Raw genomic sequence first — 20,584 nt, 5'->3', positions numbered from 1 at the left:
TTTTTATTTATATTTATTTTTCTTTAATTGAATACATTCAACAAAAAGTCATAGAAGAAAAAGAAAAGTAAAAAAAAAAAGTATATGTACATTTTATGAAAAAGCTTATGAAAAATCTATTGAAATAAAGTATCAAGATGTATAAATATACAAAAAATAAATTTAAATATTTGTCACTATGTGAAGAAAGAGTAAAATTTCGAAATCGACTTATTGATATAATAAAGAGAAAAGTATTGGATGAAAAAGAAAAACAAAGAAGAGAGCAGATATTTTATGAATTCGAAGAAGAGATAGAACAGGAAATAGAAGAACAGGATAAGGATATAATTATAAAAGACGAAAATGAGATTTTACGATACTATTATTATTTGCTACAAGGCATCGATGATGTTTACATAGGATCAATAGATATTAATCTTTTGAAAAATATACTAAACCGTATTCCAACCAAATGGAAAGAAATATATAAAAATACTTTAGATGGTTTAGTGAAAGAAGTAAAAGATGAATATTTATTCAGTATAAAGAAAGCAGTTATAGAATTCGTTATAGGAGAGTCGCCGTATCCTTTGTTATATGAGGTATTTTTTAAACAATTTAAAATTAATAAACATAATAATTAAAATATTAATCTATAACATTTATACATTTGAAACACATATTATCGGGTCTAAAGAAGAAAGTGTTTTGGATTAAAAAGCAGATTAGGTATTAATTCGTTATAAAATAAAATTATCGAAAATTAATTTTGGTAAGGAAATAGAATATTTCCAGAACTAACAATGCATCTCACTCTTAATAAATACTTGCGTCACGTTGTTGTTATAATATTGTACATTCTCGTACAATACCGAAAAAAATGAAAGGAAAAATATTAATAATAGGAAGAAGAACGGTGATTAGTAGGGAAGAAAAGATGAAGATTCAAGAAACTACTATAATTTTCAGTTTGCCGCAATTGAGAAGTTTCAATTTAAAGGAGTACGATTTTCAAAAGAACATGAAGTTCAATATCATTGGAACAGAGCAAAGATCGAGAGAAAGCTCATGCTATATCATCCTGTTATACGACGAATTTTTGATCTTTGGCATCGAGAATTCAGGTTGGTTTCTTGTGCACAAAATTGTTTCCATAATATTGTTAACCACGGATAGGTTTGATACATATATATATTATAAAAACGAATTTTTTAATATATAAAGTCATTAAAATAAAAGAAAAATTATTCTATTTATTTGCTGCTAAGAATTTTTTTTTCTTCTTTAATGAATTTGACATTAAAATATGCAATTGTTCGTTACATATCGTTTAATGATACAACAGTGACTGCAAGTTTTTATGCGAAGTGGAATTGGCAAACCGAGAATATATTACGAATCTTGAAGTATTCGAGAGAACTATTACAAAGATGTATCATAAGATAAAGGAGGACCTTTTAAAATATTGGTTACCAAAAATTCAAGCGTTTTTCGTTACGGTATTATAAATAATTTATATAATACAAAAATCTAATTATTGAAGTAAAGATAAAGCGATATTTTTACGGAAATATTTTTATCGATAAGATATTTTATTTATAAATTTTTAAAATCAGAAAATCTTAAATGATAAGAAATATTATAATATAATATATTTAAGATTATATTATTTCATTTTATATATATATATATATATATTACATTATTCATTAAGGCACTCCATCGAGACGAGTTACCACATCGAAGTTCAGCAAAGTATCGAAAATTTTTTAATTGCGTCGCTGTCATCATGGAAGAACAGTTGCGAGGACTTTTTTTGCGTTCGATAGATCAGTTTTTCAATTATCTTCACAACAAAAACGTGAGTTATATTTTCGCGACGAGAAGAAATTGGAAAGAAAAGAAAGCAGAGAAGATCATTATGGAATTATGGCATTCTATTACTAAAATTAGATACCGCCTATTCTTTTTCCATTTTTATATTCAATTTATCATATTTTGTATTATTATCATGTTGTTGAAAAAAAAACCTAACCTAAAAATTTGATTTATGTTATTATTCATTATAGCAAATGCGTCGTGGCTTCGACATAAAAATAATGGTGCGAAACGAACGGATAATATTCGATCCAACGTTTAGCATGTTTGTGGAAACATTTTCGACGATATTAAATTTTTTGCGAGACTCTATCAATGTGTTTCCACGCATTGAAACACTGTTGAATGAAACCTTTGATCTTAATAAAAAATTACTCCAGGTATTTATTCTCCGTTTTGCACTTAATATTTGTTATAACTTAATAGCGATCAGAAATTGAGAAATTTTGCCTTGATCTTAACCTATTTTTATATTTAATTGTTCAAATATTGCTAAATATTTTTGCTCACGAAATCACGAGTGACACATCTTACAACACAGAAATTTGAGATCTTTAAGAAGAATTTTAACGATCGAATTTTCCTTCTCGATTTTCACATCCTCCTCTCAAATTTCACATACGTACATTCAAATATAACGTTCCCGTTATCGTCACAGCCGTATATACCGGTAGAATTTTTGAACAAGTGCAAAGAAGACATCGAGCAGCTGATCGAGAGGGAAAAGGTTGGCCCGATCGAGCATTTAAAAAGATTTGAAAAGTATGAGAATTTTATAATCGAATTGGAATCGAGTAAAGTCGAAGAATTTAAAAAACTCGATACCTCGGAAAACTTCGATAAATATCACGATCTGATAGACTATTACGATCGTTTGTCCCGCGATGTGACAATCGAATATACCGAAACTTACTACGCTGGATTTTTCATTCTACGCCGTAAAGATATTGTTAAATATATATCAATGGCGGCGCAAAAATTTAAAAATATGCTGATCACCAAAATGATCAGCGAGTATCAGCAAAAATCTCGAGCGTAAGCTTTTTTTTATTTTACTCTTCTCTCTCTCTCTCTCTGTGCTCGAACAAAATTCAAATTATTATCGAATAAATAATCGATTTTAATGTACACAGAGTGGGAAATGAATATCAACGAATCGTGGACCGTGCGTTAACCGTTCCAGCGAACACGAAGGAATTGGTGGAGCTGCGAAAATTCATACACACCACGGAGACAGAAACTATTTTCGAGTTGGAAACTCGATTAAGAGAAATTATTAAATATATCGTTATGCTGTCGGATTACTCCCTCTTAAGCGCTGTCGAGCTTAAACTTAATAATTTCGCTTTTCAATGGTAAGTAGGTGGGGGGACGGTAAAGAAGAAAATGATAATAACGATTATAAAAACGAGAATTCGAATGAATTTTTCTATTTTTATCGCGATACAAGGTTCGACAAGCTGCCGAATATTTTCGAGAAGCACAAAACGATAGTAGCGAGCAAAATTGGAGAATTTCAAAATACTCTTAAGAGGAAAATCGAGCAGTTTACTCGGGATCTCGAGCTGTACGCGAAATATTGCAACGAGTTACAGTATTGGGGCAACATAGACGAGATATTTCGATACAGGGACAAAGCTATATATTTGGAAAACAAATTGATCATGGCGATGGATACCATCGATGAATTTAACGAGGAAGAGGAACTGTTCGGTTGGGAATTGTCCCAATATCCTTTGCGGAAAGCAGTAAGTTGGACGATTCGATCGATTCTACTTATTTAGAATTAGCGAAAATTTTTTTTTTTTCGAAAAAAAATTTTTGCCCAACAAAATAATCGTTCTGAATGCGACGATTGAATCCATTTTTGAACTTGTTCGTTAGACAGCCGACAAATTGATGCCATTTAAAAGATTGTACGATATATCTTGTGACTTTTTAAACAACTACGAAAAATGGATGAATTCGGTGATAGGTTCTTACGAGCCGGATGAGATCGACATGGAAACAGGAACCGCTTTTCGTACAATCTACAGATTGGAAAAGATTATACAAGAACCGATAGCGAAAAGTCTCGCTGAAACTGTGCGGTTAAAGATAGAGGAATTCAAAGAGTACATGCCTATTATATTCACTCTTGGAAATACCTCTATGAAGAGCCGTCACTGGGAACAGGTGTCGGAAATTGTCGGCTTTCCTATAAAGATCGACGAGACGATGACACTTGCCAAGGTAAATTAACCCTTTTTCTAAACGAGTAATATAATTTTATCCGTATGATAATGATTTTGTAGATTCTCGATTTCAACTTGATGGACTACGTCGCGAAATTCGAAGCAATAGCGGAAGCAGCCACGAAGGAAGGCACATTGGAAAAAGCATTGGAACGGATGCTTCATGATTGGGAAGAGATCTCATTCACTGTTAATCCTTATCGCGATACCGGCACCTATGTAATCGCCAGCGTAGACGATATACAAATACTCTTGGACGATCACTTGATCAAGACTCAAACGATGAAGAATTCTCTTTATATCAAACCGTTCGAAAAAGAGACACTGTTAGTATAGTCCTTTTTTCCCCCTTCTTTTTCTCTTTTTCTCAATTAGCGACGATTCAATGCGCGCTCCAATCCTTTGTCATTTAGAGAATGGGAGGCCAAACTGTTATTGTTACAAAGCATCATGGATTATTGGTTAGTAGTACAATCAACATGGATGTATCTGGAACCGATATATACATCGCCCGATATTCAAAAGCAAATGCCAGAGGAAAGCCGACGTTTCAGCGCTGTGGACAAAGTATACAGTTTATATTATTATTTATTCTTTACTTTTTGAGAATTTGCACGCGATCAATAATAATACCGATAATAAGTATTGATCGTGTATAATTCTTGGATTGGATTGAAAATATTATTGTAAAATTTGTATTGACGATATTTTATTTTCAATACTATTGATCGTGTGAATTCTTTTATTTTTTTAATTCTTACACGAGACGAAAGAAAGAGAAGGAGAATTAACTGTTTGTTCGTATAGATTTGGAGGGAAATTATGTCAATTGTAGTGCAAGATCCTCGAGTTTTGTCAGTCATTAAAATCGAAAAAATGCTGGAAAAATTTAAGAAATGTACAAACTTGCTAGATTTAATACAGAAAGGACTTACCGCCTACTTGGAAAAGAAAAGATTGTACTTTCCACGATTCTTTTTCTTGTCGAATGATGAACTCTTGGAGATATTATCGGAAACGAAAGATCCCACCAGGTATACCAATTTTAACGTAGCATTAGATTGTTCTTTTTAATACCTATCTTTCTTGTTTATTGCAACAGAGTGCAACCGCATTTAAAGAAATGCTTCGAAGGAATTGCAGAAGTACAGTTCACCGAGTATGATTTTATAATAACAGCTATGAGATCCTCTGAAGGAGAGGAAATTATTCTTGAAGTCACTATTGATACAATGGCTGCTCGAGGCCAAGTTGAAAAGTGGTTACTTGAACTTGAATTTGCTATGAAGAAGAGCGTTAAAGCGCAGGTACAAAGATACGAATCGCAACAATAACGATTCAATCGAAAATTTAAAGAGTAATAATCGAGAAGAGAAACATATTATATATAATTTTCAATTTTTCTCACAGAAAAGAAATAAGATTATTTTTTAACATATGTATACAGCATACAAATGTATAAATATATTTTTAACAGGTAATTCGAGCAAAGGATGCGTATTTAATAGAGGTTAGGACGCAATGGGCTTTACATTGGCCCGGTCAGACTATTCTCTGTATCAGTAAACTTTATTGGACAACCGAAGTGACAGCTGCGCTATTACAATCTTTACAAGCTGTGAAAGATTACATCGACTTTTGTACGCACGAATTGAACGAAATAGTAAAATTAGTACGCGGTAAATTAACAAAACAGAACCGTGTAACATTGGGTAATAATATATGAATAATATATCGTATGTAAAAAGTAATGCAAAATTGTTAAATCATACTTATATAATGTAATGTAACTTGTCCATAAAATGTAACAGAGGCATTGGTTACAATGGACGTCCATAGCCGAGACGTTGTAACTGCATTGTACGAGAAACAAATTTCTCAACCGACGAATTTCCAATGGTTGGCTCAACTAAGATACTATTGGATAGTAAGTAGATATAAAGATAAAAAATAAAAAAAAATATATAAACAATGGTCATCATGATCGACCGTAAATATTATTATTCTTATTACGTTCCCTTTTAGGAAGATAATTTATGGTCAACGATGATAAATACGTCTTTAAAATACGCGTACGAGTATCTGGGCAACACATCTAGGTTAGTCATAACACCGTTGACCGACAGATGCTATCGAACTTTATTCAGCGCTCTAAGCTTGAATCTTGGCGGTGCGCCCGAAGGCCCAGCTGGAACTGGAAAGACAGAGACTACTAAGGATTTAGCTAAGGCTGTAGCCAAGCAGTGTGTCGTATTTAATTGTTCCGAGGGTTTGGATTACATAGCTTTGGGTAAATTTTTTAAGGTAAATTACTTCACAATATTACCTTTCACACGTTGTATTCAATATTCTTATAATTTGCCATCTTTATTCAAATTTATTTTACAATTCTGATGATTATTATACTTGTATTATTATAACATGAATATTATTATAATACGTATATATCCCATCTCGATCAAATTTATTTCACAATTATGATATTATTATGCTTACTATATGACAACATGAATGATGTAATATGTATTATAGGGATTGGCAAGTACCGGAGCATGGTCTTGTTTCGACGAATTTAATCGGATCGATTTGGAAGTATTGTCGGTGGTGGCACAGCAAATTTTAACGATTCAACGAGCCATTAATGCTAAACACGATTCAATAATTTTTGAAGGTACAGAGATCTCGTTAGATCCCACCTGTGCTGTTTTTATTACGATGAATCCCGGTTATGCTGGAAGAACCGAGCTTCCTGACAACTTGAAAGCGCTATTTCGACCAGTTGCAATGATGGTACAGATTGATAATTGTTCTCAAACTTCTTATTGAAATTTTTTTAGCAAGAAGAAATTAATCCTTCTTTGTTCTCCAGGTGCCAGATTATGCTTTAATCGCGGAAAATACGTTATACTCGTACGGATTTTACGAGGCACGACCACTCTCAGTAAAGATCGTAACAGCTTACACGTTATGCTCGGAACAATTGTCCAGTCAAAATCATTACGATTATGGAATGAGGGCGGTGAAATCCGTTCTGATAGCTGCTGGTAATTTAAAAATAAAATATCCGGATGTGGATGAGAATATTTTAATACTGCGCAGTATCAAAGACGTCAATTTACCCAAGTTTCTTAGCGAAGACTTGCCATTATTCAACGTATATATATCAGTTTATTGTTTAATTCAAAATTTCTTTCTTTACCTGTTTTCCTGATCCCGTTCTTAATTCATTCGATTTAGGGTATCACATCCGATCTATTTCCTGGTGTGATACTTCCAGAGGCAGATTATACTGATTTGAATTCGTGCATCTTCGACGCTTGTACAATGTCCAATTTGCAATGTACACCATGGTTTTTAGAAAAGATACATCAAATTTTCGAGATGATGATCGTTCGTCACGGATTTATGATTGTCGGCTTTCCATTCGCTGCAAAAACAGCGGCATATAAGATTTTAGCTAGTGCATTAACTCTTTGCGAGGAGAGGGTAAGTCCTTTACTTGTTACGAGTCCAAAATTGGATTTATACTTTATATATATAAATTTCAGAATTTAATGGACGAACGTAAAGTAGAGACTTTCGTGATGAATCCCAAAGCAATTACGTTGGGTCAATTGTACGGTCAATTCGATCCTGTATCTTATGAATGGACTGATGGTGTTTTGGCAATTAGTTATCGTGCTTTCGCAACATCGACCACTCCAAATCGCAAATGGTTGATATTTGATGGTCCAATAGACGCGGTGTGGATAGAAAGTATGAATACCGTATTGGATGACAATAAAAAGCTTTGTCTAATGAGCGGAGAAATTATCCAATTAGCACCATATACCAATCTAGTGTTCGAGACGATGGATTTGGAACATGCTTCACCGGCAACAGTTTCTCGCTGCGGTGTGTTTTTCGTTGTTGCTATTATTATTACTACTCTCTGTTATTCTCTATTCCAATGAATATTATAAGGATATTCGTTTTGATAAAATTTTTGTTTGAATTTAGGCATGATCTATATGGAACCGAGTGATCTTGGCTGGGATCCTTTGCTTAAATCTTGGATAAATACTCTTCCTAATGTCATAAGTGCGTGGTTAAGAAACTTTATATACGAGTCACTATTTCGAAGATTTTGCGATCCCATACTTTATTGGTTACATCAGGACATCGCTGAGGTTCGTATTTTTAAAGCTTTCCATTTTTTCAGTTTATTTATTCCACGTGTGAATACTCATAAAATTAATCAAGTTTAATTTTTCAATTTTATAGATAATATGTCCCATGCAGGATACAAATCTTGTACGTTCACTGACCTATCTGATGGATTGTTTTATCGATGAATATCACGATGAAAAAATTGCCAAGAATATCGATGAACTGGATCTTCGAGCGCAAATCGAGGTTAGATTGTTACACGTATACGTATATTTTAACCTTCAAATAAGAATATAATAATAAATATAAAGGTTATAATAAGAAATATAAAATATAATTCTCTTATTTATTCTAATGTAAATAAAATTCAAATTTATTAACATTTTTCAGGGTTCATTTTTCTTTTCATGTATATGGGGTCTGGGAGGTAACATACACACAAAATCAAGAGAAAGCTTTAGCGATCTTTTCCATGGTTTTCTCGAAAAAACCTTTCCTCCTGATTTGATAGAAAGCTACAAGTTGAAAGCTCCGATAGAACCACCTTTAAAGCCATATATATTTCTTATGCCACGACATGGTCTGATCTTTGATTATAGATTCATCAAAGAGGTAAGTTATGTTTAATCGATATATACGATATCGAATTAATTAAAATAATTTTTTTTTATCATCACGTAACGATACATAACGATAGGGTAAAGGAAAATGGAAACTGTGGTCCGATGATTTGATCGACATTCCACCAATCCCTCGAGACATACCTGTGAATCAAATAATAGTGCCTACTGTCGAGACGATACGATACATAGCTTTGTTTCGTTTATTAGTAGGGAATAAAAAACCTGTGTTGCTCGTGGGTCCGACCGGAACAGGAAAATCAGTTTACGTAATCGATTTTCTATTGAAGAAAAATAATCCTCAGGACAATAAACCGTTGATCATAAATTTTTCCGCGCAAACTACGGCGAATCAAACTCAGGACACAATTATGGGAAAGTTAGATAGACGACGGAAAGGTGTTTACGGAGCGCCGATAGGGAAAAAATGGATCGTTTTTGTTGATGATCTTTCGATGCCATTGAGAGAAATTTACGGGGCACAACCTCCAATCGAGTTGTTACGACAATGGCTAGATCACGGAGAATGGTAGTGAAAAAATTTCTTTGGATCATGTTTGTTAATTAATATATACACATAGTATAATGTAATACAGTTTGGAATTTGTCGCAGGTTCGATAGAAAAGAAAGGACTATGATAAAATTGATCGATGTACAGCTAATGTGTGCCATGGATCGACCGTATCGTGGTGGAAAAGATGTTACACCTCGATTTAAAAGGCATATGGTCGTTTTAGCGATATCGGAGTTTGAAGACGAAGTAATGTTTACGATATTTAGTAAAATCTTTCTTTGGCATCTTGACACCAGGTAAGATATAAATTTTCTTCTTTTTCTCTATTATTATATAAATCTTTGTTTCTTTTCAAACAAAATTAATTTTTTTTTTTTTTTTTTTTTTAGAGGATTCAGTAAAGATTTCGATGTATGTATGGAAGAAGTTGTTATGGGTACGTTAGATGTGTACAAAGAAAGTCTAGCTAATCTTTTACCAACTCCAGCCAAGTGTCATTATGTCTTCAATCTTCGTGATTTTTCCAAAGTGATACAGGTTCTTTTAATTTTTAAAAGTGTCTTTTTGTTGTCACAGTAATATTTTTGTATAATTCTTGGTTTTATTATTTTTTTTATTTTAATCTATTTCGTATACACTCATAATAATTAATTTAAATATTGTATGTAATTTGAATCTTGTAGGGCGTGCTATTGTCAGTCCCAGAAACTACACCAACTATATCCTGCATGAGGAGACTTTGGGTTCACGAGATACTTCGAGTGTTTGGAGATCGTTTAATAGATCAAATTGATATTTCTTGGCTTGTGAAACAAATACGCGTTACTCTAACGAATCGAATGCTCGTGGATATGGATGAATTGTTTGAAGATCTTATCATTTCACGCGACAAAGTAAATCTTTTTAATCTTTTTTAATATCATTATACAACGATGTTTTGTTGCATATTTCTATTTCTTTTAAATCAAGCCTGAATTAATCACCGACTTAGAACTTCGGAATTTAATATGTTGCGATTTTGCGGACACGAAAGCGGAGATACGACTTTATCAAGAGGTTAAGAATCTCGAAGAGTTGCGAGAAGTAGTAGAAAATTATTTGTCTGAATACAATACAGTATCAAGAAAGCCAATGAATTTAGTCTTATTTCGGTAAGTGTATCGTACTCGTGATGTAGACGAATATATTTGAGGATAAAACTTTTAAAAATTGTTCTCGTGATCTATTTATCCATAAGTTTGACATTCATTTCAATCACTCTGAAATTAATTCAATTAGATATAAAAATATTTTCGAGAACAATTCGAAAAGAATTTTCTTTTCAAATGAATACATATACGTATCCATATGTATAATTTAAAAGGTTAGTGAAGATTAAAAATTAAATTTAAATCATGATTAAAAATCTTTTCGAATACATTGACTTCTAGATACGCTGTCGAACATTTGTCACGAATTTGCCGTATTATCAAACAACCACGAAGTCACGGGCTTCTTGTCGGAGTTGGAGGTACAGGAAGGCAATCGTTAACTAGGTTAGCTTCACATATATGCGATTATGAGGTTTTCCAAGTTGAAGTCGCTCAACAATACGGAATGGCCGCATGGCACGAGGATGTAAAAGCAATTTTAAGACGCGCCACTGCCACTGATCTTCATTCTACCTTTCTCTTTTCCGATACCCAAATTAAAGAGGAAAGTTTCCTCGAAGATATCAGTAATTTGCTCAATTCCGGAGAGGTAAATTAAATGATCGTTCATAAACATAAATTTTATAGAATTGAAGAGAAACTTTGACAATGCAAATTCTAACATCATAAAACGAAAATAATACAAAAAAAATAATTATAGTTATTATAACAATAATTAATATAACAATGAAATTTATTGATAAAAAAAAATTGATGATCAATGTTTTGACTCTTATGCTTTCAGCTTAATATTCTAATTATGTTTAGATACCGAACATATTTAACATCGATGAACTAGCAGAAATATACGAACAAATGAAACAAATTGATAGACAGCGGGATCGAGCATTACAAACGGATGGAAGCGCGGTGGCTCTGTTCAATCTTTTTGTTGAGATAACACGCGATCAACTCCACATCGTGATAGTAATGTCTCCTATAGGAACTAATTTCCGCAATAGAATCAGAAAATTTCCGGCATTAGTGAATTGTTGTACCATCGATTGGCTTCAGGTATTTTTTCATATAATAATAATAATGAAAATAGTAACGATGACGATAACGGTAGCGGTAATTATAATAACAGCCATGGCCGCCAGATGCGCTACTAGCAGTTGCAACTAGATTTTTATCAGCGATAGAACTTACGGATAATGAAAGAAGCGCTGGTATCGATATGTGTCAATACTTTCACGTTTCCACCGAAAATTTGAGCATAGAATTCTTAAATCGGTTAGACAGATCGGTTTATGTTACTCCAACTTCATATCTTGAAATGATAAATACATTTAAGTATTTGTTAGCTAAAAAACGAGAGTAAGTAATACTATTGAATAAAAAATCGTTTGGAATTGTTTTTTTTTTTTAAATTTTGTAATACAACAGGGAAATAATGAACGCGAAAAATCGATACGAACGTGGTTTAGAACAGTTAGACGATGCGCAAAAACAAGTCGTAATGATGCAAGATATGCTTAAGTTATTACAACCGCAACTAATAACCGCCACTCAAGACGTTGAAAGGATGTTGCTTGAGGTTGAAAAAGAAAGTCACGATGTTGAAGAATTTGAGAAAATTGTAAAAATTGATGAAGCTGCAGCCTTGGTCAGTAAATATATCCTATATATTTAACTGTAACAATGATATATTTCATAAAATTGCAATTTTTGAGTTATTATTATAGATTTCGCTTGTACTTTTTATTGGTAAAGTATTGATCTTACTTGCAGCAAATAATTATCATGTACATAGTATAATATACATAAAAATTAAAAGCCATTTAAAAAAATATTTATACTTGATAAAGCATAGATCAATAAATAATATCGTTTAAATATATATTTTTAGGTTTACGCAAATGAAGCGGCCGCAATTAAAGCTGAATGTGATGCCGACTTAGCTCAAGCGTTGCCGATTCTAAGACGTGCACAAAGCGCTTTGGATACTCTGACAACAGCCGATATTGCCATAGTAAGAGCAATGAAGAAACCACCAGGAGGAGTGAGATTAATCCTCGAAAGCGTCTGTGTCCTCAAGGTTGATAACTTATTGTGTTCAACTAACGTTACATACAGATCGATCATTCCCTTTTTACTACATGTTTATTTTTTTTATTTCCTCACATTGCATAGCAAATCAAACCAGAGCGAGTTCAACAACCTGACGGTACATTTATCGAAGATTATTGGAGGTCGTCCTTGAGAATGTTGAGCGATGCAAGATTTCTCGATTCGTTGCTCAATTTTGACAAGGATAATATCCCTGATCATGTGATTGAAAGAATCCGAAAACAATACTTGACCAATCCGGATTTTGATCCTGAAAAAATAAAGAAAGTATCCACGGCATGCGAGGGATTATGTCGATGGGTGTTTGCAATGTCTGAATACGATATAGTGACGAAAATGGTTGCTCCCAAGAGAAAAGCTCTGGCACAGGCCCAGAGCGTTTACGACAAAGCCATGGAAACTTTGGAAGCGAAACAAAAACAACTTCGACAAGTACAGGTATGCAAATTTTCACAAATGTGTGATAGTTTTCAACTATGAAATATATATTTATATATAAAACGAAACATTTTTTGTAGGAAAAATTAAAAATATTGGAAAATCTTTTGGAAGAAAGGAGAGCAGCTTTTCAAGAAATGTCCGACAAAGTAACGGATTGCGAAACAAAATTAAAACGTGCGGAAGATTTAATCGGAGGATTGGGCGGAGAATACATGCGTTGGTATGAAACCGCAATAGCTTTGGGAGAAAGGTAAAATTCATGTACAATACATTGACAATACATACATATATATTTCGAGTTAAATGAATTATTACAGTTTATTATTTCATAGATATCATCGATTAATGGGTGATATTATAATTGCTTCTGGTGTGGTTGCATATTTGGGTCCTTTCACAATGCCCTTTCGAATTCAACAAATTATTCTATGGGTGGAACGATGTACTAATTTACAAGTGATTTGCACTTCAGATTTTCAGCTACGTGATATACTTGGAGATCCAGCTTTAATCAGATCTTGGAATATTTTTGGACTTCCAAATGATGCATTTTCCATCGACAATGGCATTATTATTAAGTAAAATATTCTATTTGCGTTTTTTTGTTTTCCAAATCTTTCTATATAGACCAGAAAATATATATTCTTTTCTTTCTCTTTTTTTTTTTTTGTCTCTTCAATAATTTTTCTTTTACAATGTTTGTGTGATTAAATACTATTACTGAAAAATTTGCGTTTGATATTTAGAAATTCAAGAAGGTGGCCATTGATAATAGATCCTCAAGGTCAAGCCAATAGATGGATAAAAAACATGGAAAAGGAGAATAATTTGAATATCATTCGATTAACTCAAGCTGATTACGGACGAGCATTAGAAAATGCATTGCAATTTGGACAACCAGTACTCCTAGAGCATATTGGCGAAGAATTGGATGCTATACTTGAACCTATATTACTTAAGGAAACATTTAGACAAGCTGGTGCAATCTGTATAAAATTTGGTGATGCGATTATTGAATACAATGATAACTTTAGGTACTTTTGTATAATAATTTTGATACAACAATATTAAAGTATATAACAAAAATTATTCATTATAATAGCAATAATCATTATTATTAATTTGTTTTGTTTTTAGACTCTATATCACTACGAGATTAAGAAATCCACATTATCTACCAGAAATAGCAGTTAAAGTAACACTATTGAATTTCATGATAACACCAACAGGATTAGAAGATCAATTATTGGGTATTGTCGTAGCAAAGGAAAGACCAGATTTGGAATCGGAAAAGAACATTTTGATTGTGCAAGGAGCCGCGAACAAGAAGTACGTTAGCTTTAAGATACTATTCAAGGCTTTCATTTATATACATTCCTCATCAAATCTTATTCTTTTCTTTTTTTTCATTATTGTTGCAAATTAGATTGTTAAAAGAAACGGAAGACAAAATTTTGGAAGTATTATCTGCAGCTGAAGGTAATATATTAGAGGATGAAGAAGCGATAAACATTTTAACATCGTCTAAAAATTTAAGTGACGAAATTCAAGTAAAACAAATGGTAGCTGAACAGACAGAAAAGTCAATCGACAAAGCTAGATTGGAATACACACCTATCGCAATATATTCAACTGTATTATTTTTTACCACTGGTAATAAGTTTGACATTATATTATTTTTTTCTTTTGATTATACAGACGTGTGTATTTTTCATTTGATTAATTAGAAAACAATAAAAAAACGAATTGTTAAAAAAAATTAAATTTTGTTTCAGCTATGTTAATAAATATAGATCCAATGTATCAATATTCATTATCATGGTTCGTAAATTTATTCGAATTGGCTATTGATCATACAGAACCAGCGGACACTGTTGAAAATCGACTAAAAGATCTTACAAAATATTTCACCTATTCTCTTTACGCAAATGTTTGTAGATCTTTATTCGAGAAAGATAAACTATTGTTTTCCTTCTTATTGACGATCAATTTGCTACAGCAACGAGGACAAATTTCTCAAGCACATTGGGGATTTTTACTATCGGGTGGACTCGCTATCGAAAACCCATATGTAAATCCAACAACATGGCTACCGACTAAACAATGGAATGAATTATGTAATCTTGATGATGTCGAGAATTTTTTGGTTAGCCTGTGAATGATATTCAACAAGAAAAAAATATTATTTATAAAAATTTAATTTTTGATCGTTACTTTTTTAGGGTATTCGAATAACATTTACTGAACATACTAGAGAGTGGAAAGAATTATTCGACTCTAGAGAACCGCAAAATGCGGACATTCCTTACCCATTTCACGATGTTAATCTATTTAAAAGATTATTGATATTAAGATGCATTCGTCCTGATAAGATCATTCCCGCAGTGCAAAATTTTGTATCAGGTATTAATATTTAATTTAATTAACTCGTGTATACTTAAAAATTAATATGTTATATTTAGATGTTATAACATTAATTTTCAGATGAACTTGGCGAACAATTTATTATACCGCCACCATTCGATTTGGCCTCGTCTTACGCTGATTCGAACAGTTGCATTCCATTGATATTCATATTAACACCTGGTACAGATCCAGCGCAATTATTACTCTCGTTTGCAAATGAACAAGGTTACGGCGTGAGTCGTCTTTTTTACATTTCTCTTGGTCAAGGTAATTGCTTATTTCCAATGAAATTTTTTAATCGATAATTAAATATTTTTGAGAAAATTTGAGAGAAAGGGATATGTAGATGGAGGAATAAAAAGGAAAGAGATATATATATGGGGGGTATATAGATGAACAAATAAAAGGAAAAAAAGAGGAAAAAGGAGGAATAATTAAAAAATAAATTTGATGAATATATTTAATAGGACAAGGACCAATTGCCGAGGAAATGATTCAATCAGCCGTCATTGTTGGTAATTGGATCGTTTTGCAAAACTGTCATTTAGCAATTAGTTGGATGGCAACTTTGGAAAAAATTTGCGAAGGCTTTATGCCAGATACGATCCATCCAGAATTTCGTTTGTGGTTGACGAGTTATCCGTCGGAACATTTCCCCTCATTGGTTTTGGAAAGCAGTATAAAAATGACCAACGAACCACCTAAAGGTCTAAGGGCTAATATTATTAGATCGTACTTGAGTGATCCAATCAGCGATCCGGACTTTTTCGAATCTTGCTTACAAACCGAGTACTTCAAAAAACTTCTTTATTCCTTGTGTTTCTTCCACGCTGTGATTCAAGAGAGAAGAAATTTTGGTCCGATTGGTTGGAATATTATGTATGAATTCAACGAGACCGATCTTCGAATCAGCGTTTTACAATTACACCTTTTTCTCAATGAATTCCCGGATGTGAGATTTGATGCACTCAAATATTTGACCGGAGAATGCAACTATGGTGGAAGAGTAACGGATAGTTGGGACCGCAGAACTTTAACTACCCTTTTGACGAAATTTTATTGCGAGTAACTTCATATTTTTATATTTTTATTTACATTCGACTAAATGAAATAAAATAATTTTCTACATAACATGATTTTATTTACTTTCTAGGAGGCTGCTTATTGAGAAGCGTTATTATTTCGACGATACCTCAACGATTTATTATTGTCCAGTTGTAAGGGAATATGAAGCTTTCTTGGAATACACAAGGAATTTACCTTTAATTACGCCACCAAGTGTCTTTGGTATGAATGATAATGCGGATATTATTAAAGAACAACAAGAAACGGATCTTTTATTCTCGTCACTTCTATTAACTCAGGTAATTTACTTATTCATTTTGATATGTCGTTATTTTATATCTTTTTACACTTACACAGAATTCATTAATCAGATTAAAAATGTTTATGCATAGTAAAATTTTTATGAATACGATTAAAAAAATAAAATTTAAATAGAGATTTTCTTTCTTTTTCAAATGCGCATTTGAATATTTTTAATTTCTTTTTATATATATATATATATATATATATATATATATTTTGCATATTATGTGCATTGTGTGCGCTGTATATTTAAATTTTGCATAAATGTAAAATTATTCATTAATTATATTAATAATTTAATATTATATTCTGTATGTATATGGCAATCTTATTCAGGATCGTTTGGTACGTATTACTATTACAATAAGTATAAATAAATTACGCGAAAATTGTACTTATATTTATGATTTTTATAATTTTCTATTATTTTTATAAATACATCTTTATTTCCTTGTATCTTTGCTAAATTAGGATCTCTGGCAATTAAAACAGGTTAGTAAATTCACCGTTCAGATTTAATATATATTATAAAGAATTTATGATAATATTTCTTAATATAAAAATATTTGAATCATAATGAAATTAAAATTCAATTGAATTCTATACTACTTTTTATCGTTTTAGGAAAGAATTAAAACCGGAACAGGAGAAGACATAAATAATGAAATAGTGCTTAGAATGGCGAATGATATTTTAAAAAAATTACCGGAAGATTTTAATATTGCAGCAGCGCTCAGAAGATATCCAATGTCTTATAGACAGAGTATGAATACTGTATTAGTACAAGAAATGGGAAGATTTAATAAACTTCTTGGCTATATGAGAATGAGCTTGGAAAATATCATAAAAGCTATAAAAGGTTTCTGTGATTTTGTCAAAATTTCTGTATATTATATTTTTAGCCAATTCATATTCTCATTTATTTATACATAGGTCTTGTCATTATGTCATTTGAACTAGAAGACGTTTATGACGCAATTTTAACTAACAAAATACCTTGTTTATGGAAACAATATTCATATCCATCTTTAAAACCACTTGGTAGTTACGTACTTGATTTATTAAATCGCATAATTTTTCTTGAAGTAAGATATTACCTTTTCTGAATTTATTATTATAATTAGTGATTAATTATTTAAATCAGAATCCATTCTATCGATTTCAATCATTAAAATGTATTAGAAGAATCAATGGTAAAAATAATGTTCTTTTAAGTATATATACATATCTATATTTATATACAGAGTGCTGCTCTAACTCAAACATTTTACTTATTATTGATAAAGGAATTACTCTTATTGAGGGAAAAATATCAGAGAAAAACATTATTTTATTTAAAAATATAAAATCTGCAATTCAAAATATTTGAATGTTTATTTCAATAAGAGAAAAAAAACAAGTGCAAATTATGAAATATCAAAATACTAAAACAAACAATATATGCGTGTATGCAATCATCATATTAATGAATGCATGTTAAATATATATTCATATCTTTGCATTTTTATTTAATTATTCTTATTCTTTCAGAATTAATATCTATATATAATATATTTTTATATTCATTTTTTTGTAATATTTAACAATTAATATTAAAATATTTATAAATGTTATTCGTGAGCACTTATTGCTCGCGAGATTTATAATATTCGGAGAAATTCTTCAAAGAAATCCCTTTATATTATTATCGCTCGCAGATCTTTAAATAAGAGTAATAAAAGTTGATGTTATCTGAGAAGATAATGTCATTTTTGTGAGTTTAAGTCGACACTTATAATTCTTTTTGACACACTTCAGCCTACCTGCAGAGGAGCCCAATCCCAAGGGTTGGGATTTAGCATGAATCAACGGCGACCAACACCAAAAATTCGAGCAGTTTTTGAAGAGTCAGGCGCGATGTTATTGATTATTATTATGCCTCACTGAGTAATTGAGATCTTTCCAATTCAATTAGAAAGAGATATTTTAAGTTCACGAGCTTCATTGATATGACAATAATTTGTAATTAAATTAATAACGCATTGTGCTCTGACCATCGATTATCTACTGTGATATTGTGAGAAAACTCTGTTTTCTTATAAACACGCGCACTGCATGTGTAACTGCTTATACAGTCCATTCATCTTTAACAAATACAATTAACAGTCACGAGCATTAATTTTTTCACACACATATCTCAGTCGAAAGAGCATTCGACACATGTATATATGCACTTAAATGCATTGCACTACTACGCGAACAAATGTTATATTTATAATATATTATAAAGAAGGAATGAAATATATGCACGCAAAAATTTAATTATATTCGCATACATTTATATTTTTACATCGATAAGTTTTTATCAATATATACGTATTATTTTCATGAATAGTGAAATTTCATTTACATATTTTATTATTTGTTTTTTTTTTATTCAAAATAATATGTATTAAATATTTTTGAAAATGTATTTAGAAAATTTAAAAAGTTAAATAGTAATCATTCATAAAATTAAAATATTGAATTCGAAAAATTGAATGATTGTAATCAATAGAATAGATTCTAATATGATTAATTACAAATTATTGCAAAAAATTTGAATTTTAATAATTTTCATCAATATTTTTAATTATCAATTTTTAAAATATAAATTATATATATATAAAATTTATTATAGGAATGGTATGAAAAAGGACCACCGGTTATTTTTTGGATGTCAGGATTCTTTTTTACTCAAGCATTTCTAACAGGAAGTAGACAAAATTATGCTAGAAAATATCAAATTCCTATAGATCTCTTGGTTTTTGATTATCTCGTATTAAAATACGAAAGAGCACCCTCGGTTCCTCCTGATGATGGAGTATACATATATGGATTGTTTTTAGATGGCGCTAGATTTAATAGAGAAAAAATGATTTTAGATGAAAGTTTTCCAAAAGTACTTTACGAACCTATGCTTCCTGTACGTATTTATATAATATACATATATTTTTAATATATCTGAATACTCTTCATTTCTTCATTCTTTATTATTTTTTATTATGTTTCATATAAATATTATGTAATATAATAATAAATTAAATTTATAATTTATTGTTATTATCGTTGTAGATGTGGTTTATACCTATAAAAAAAGAAGATATAAAAGAAAGAGCAATATATACATGTCCTGTATATAAAACTTCTGAAAGACGAGGAGTTTTATCTACCACTGGACATTCAACAAATTTTGTTATCGCTGTATCTTTACCTACAATAAAATCATCAGAACATTGGATCTTGAGAGGAGTAGCACTACTTTGTCAACTTTCTGAATAAATTTTTCATTTTTTTCTTAGATTTTTCTTAATTTAAAAAAAAAATGAATAAATTTCTAATTAAAAAAAAAAGATATTATTTAAATTTTAAAATAAAATAAGAAAATTAAAAATGTTTATTATAAATATAAATTATATACATTAGAAATATTCAAAAAATAAAAATTGTACTTATAAAATTATTAAATTATTTTTAAATTATTTTTATAATTCCGTTTATATAAATATATGTATACATAATATTTTAAATATATACATAAAATAAACATATAATCTTAAATAAATGAATAAAGATTCAAATATATATTATATGTTGAATATCTTACTCAAATATAAAATTTGAAATCTAATAATAATAGTATAAAATTAAATATTTTAAATTCTTTTATTCATATTCTATGATCAGATGACAAATAATGATATATACATACA

General features: G+C 30.8%; 1 protein-coding gene across 1 annotated transcript; it reads left to right on the top strand.

The window, feature by feature from the left end:
• Positions 1 to 137: 137 nt before the first annotated feature.
• On the top strand, positions 138 to 20,331 carry LOC100865658 (dynein axonemal heavy chain 7). Its single transcript, XM_086910801.1, has 50 exons — positions 138 to 584; positions 952 to 1,106; positions 1,328 to 1,481; positions 1,697 to 1,843; positions 2,052 to 2,240; positions 2,519 to 2,895; positions 2,994 to 3,215; positions 3,311 to 3,608; positions 3,745 to 4,092; positions 4,155 to 4,420; positions 4,508 to 4,661; positions 4,902 to 5,128; positions 5,197 to 5,401; positions 5,572 to 5,806; positions 5,906 to 6,021; positions 6,120 to 6,398; positions 6,627 to 6,884; positions 6,964 to 7,248; positions 7,332 to 7,580; positions 7,643 to 7,988; positions 8,094 to 8,263; positions 8,358 to 8,489; positions 8,634 to 8,855; positions 8,941 to 9,392; positions 9,477 to 9,674; positions 9,768 to 9,915; positions 10,062 to 10,271; positions 10,348 to 10,529; positions 10,809 to 11,118; positions 11,337 to 11,582; positions 11,656 to 11,885; positions 11,955 to 12,174; positions 12,418 to 12,606; positions 12,702 to 13,076; positions 13,157 to 13,329; positions 13,412 to 13,657; positions 13,826 to 14,113; positions 14,217 to 14,408; positions 14,506 to 14,732; positions 14,855 to 15,225; positions 15,302 to 15,482; positions 15,564 to 15,752; positions 15,953 to 16,550; positions 16,639 to 16,849; positions 17,190 to 17,198; positions 17,325 to 17,345; positions 17,478 to 17,712; positions 17,787 to 17,938; positions 19,513 to 19,797; positions 19,947 to 20,331. Exons 1-50 carry the CDS (start codon positions 138 to 140, stop codon positions 20,151 to 20,153), a joined length of 11,826 nt encoding a protein of 3,941 aa, XP_086766927.1. The 3' UTR covers positions 20,154 to 20,331.
• The last annotated feature ends 253 nt before the right edge of the window (positions 20,332 to 20,584 follow it).

Source organism: Apis florea, unplaced genomic scaffold (assembly GCF_048593485.1).
Source record: "Apis florea isolate Af1SG1 unplaced genomic scaffold, ASM4859348v1 contig_3203_pilon, whole genome shotgun sequence".
In the NCBI taxonomy this organism is placed as follows: Eukaryota; Metazoa; Arthropoda; class Insecta; order Hymenoptera; family Apidae; genus Apis; species Apis florea.
This window is presented reverse-complemented; position numbering and strand designations above follow the sequence as displayed.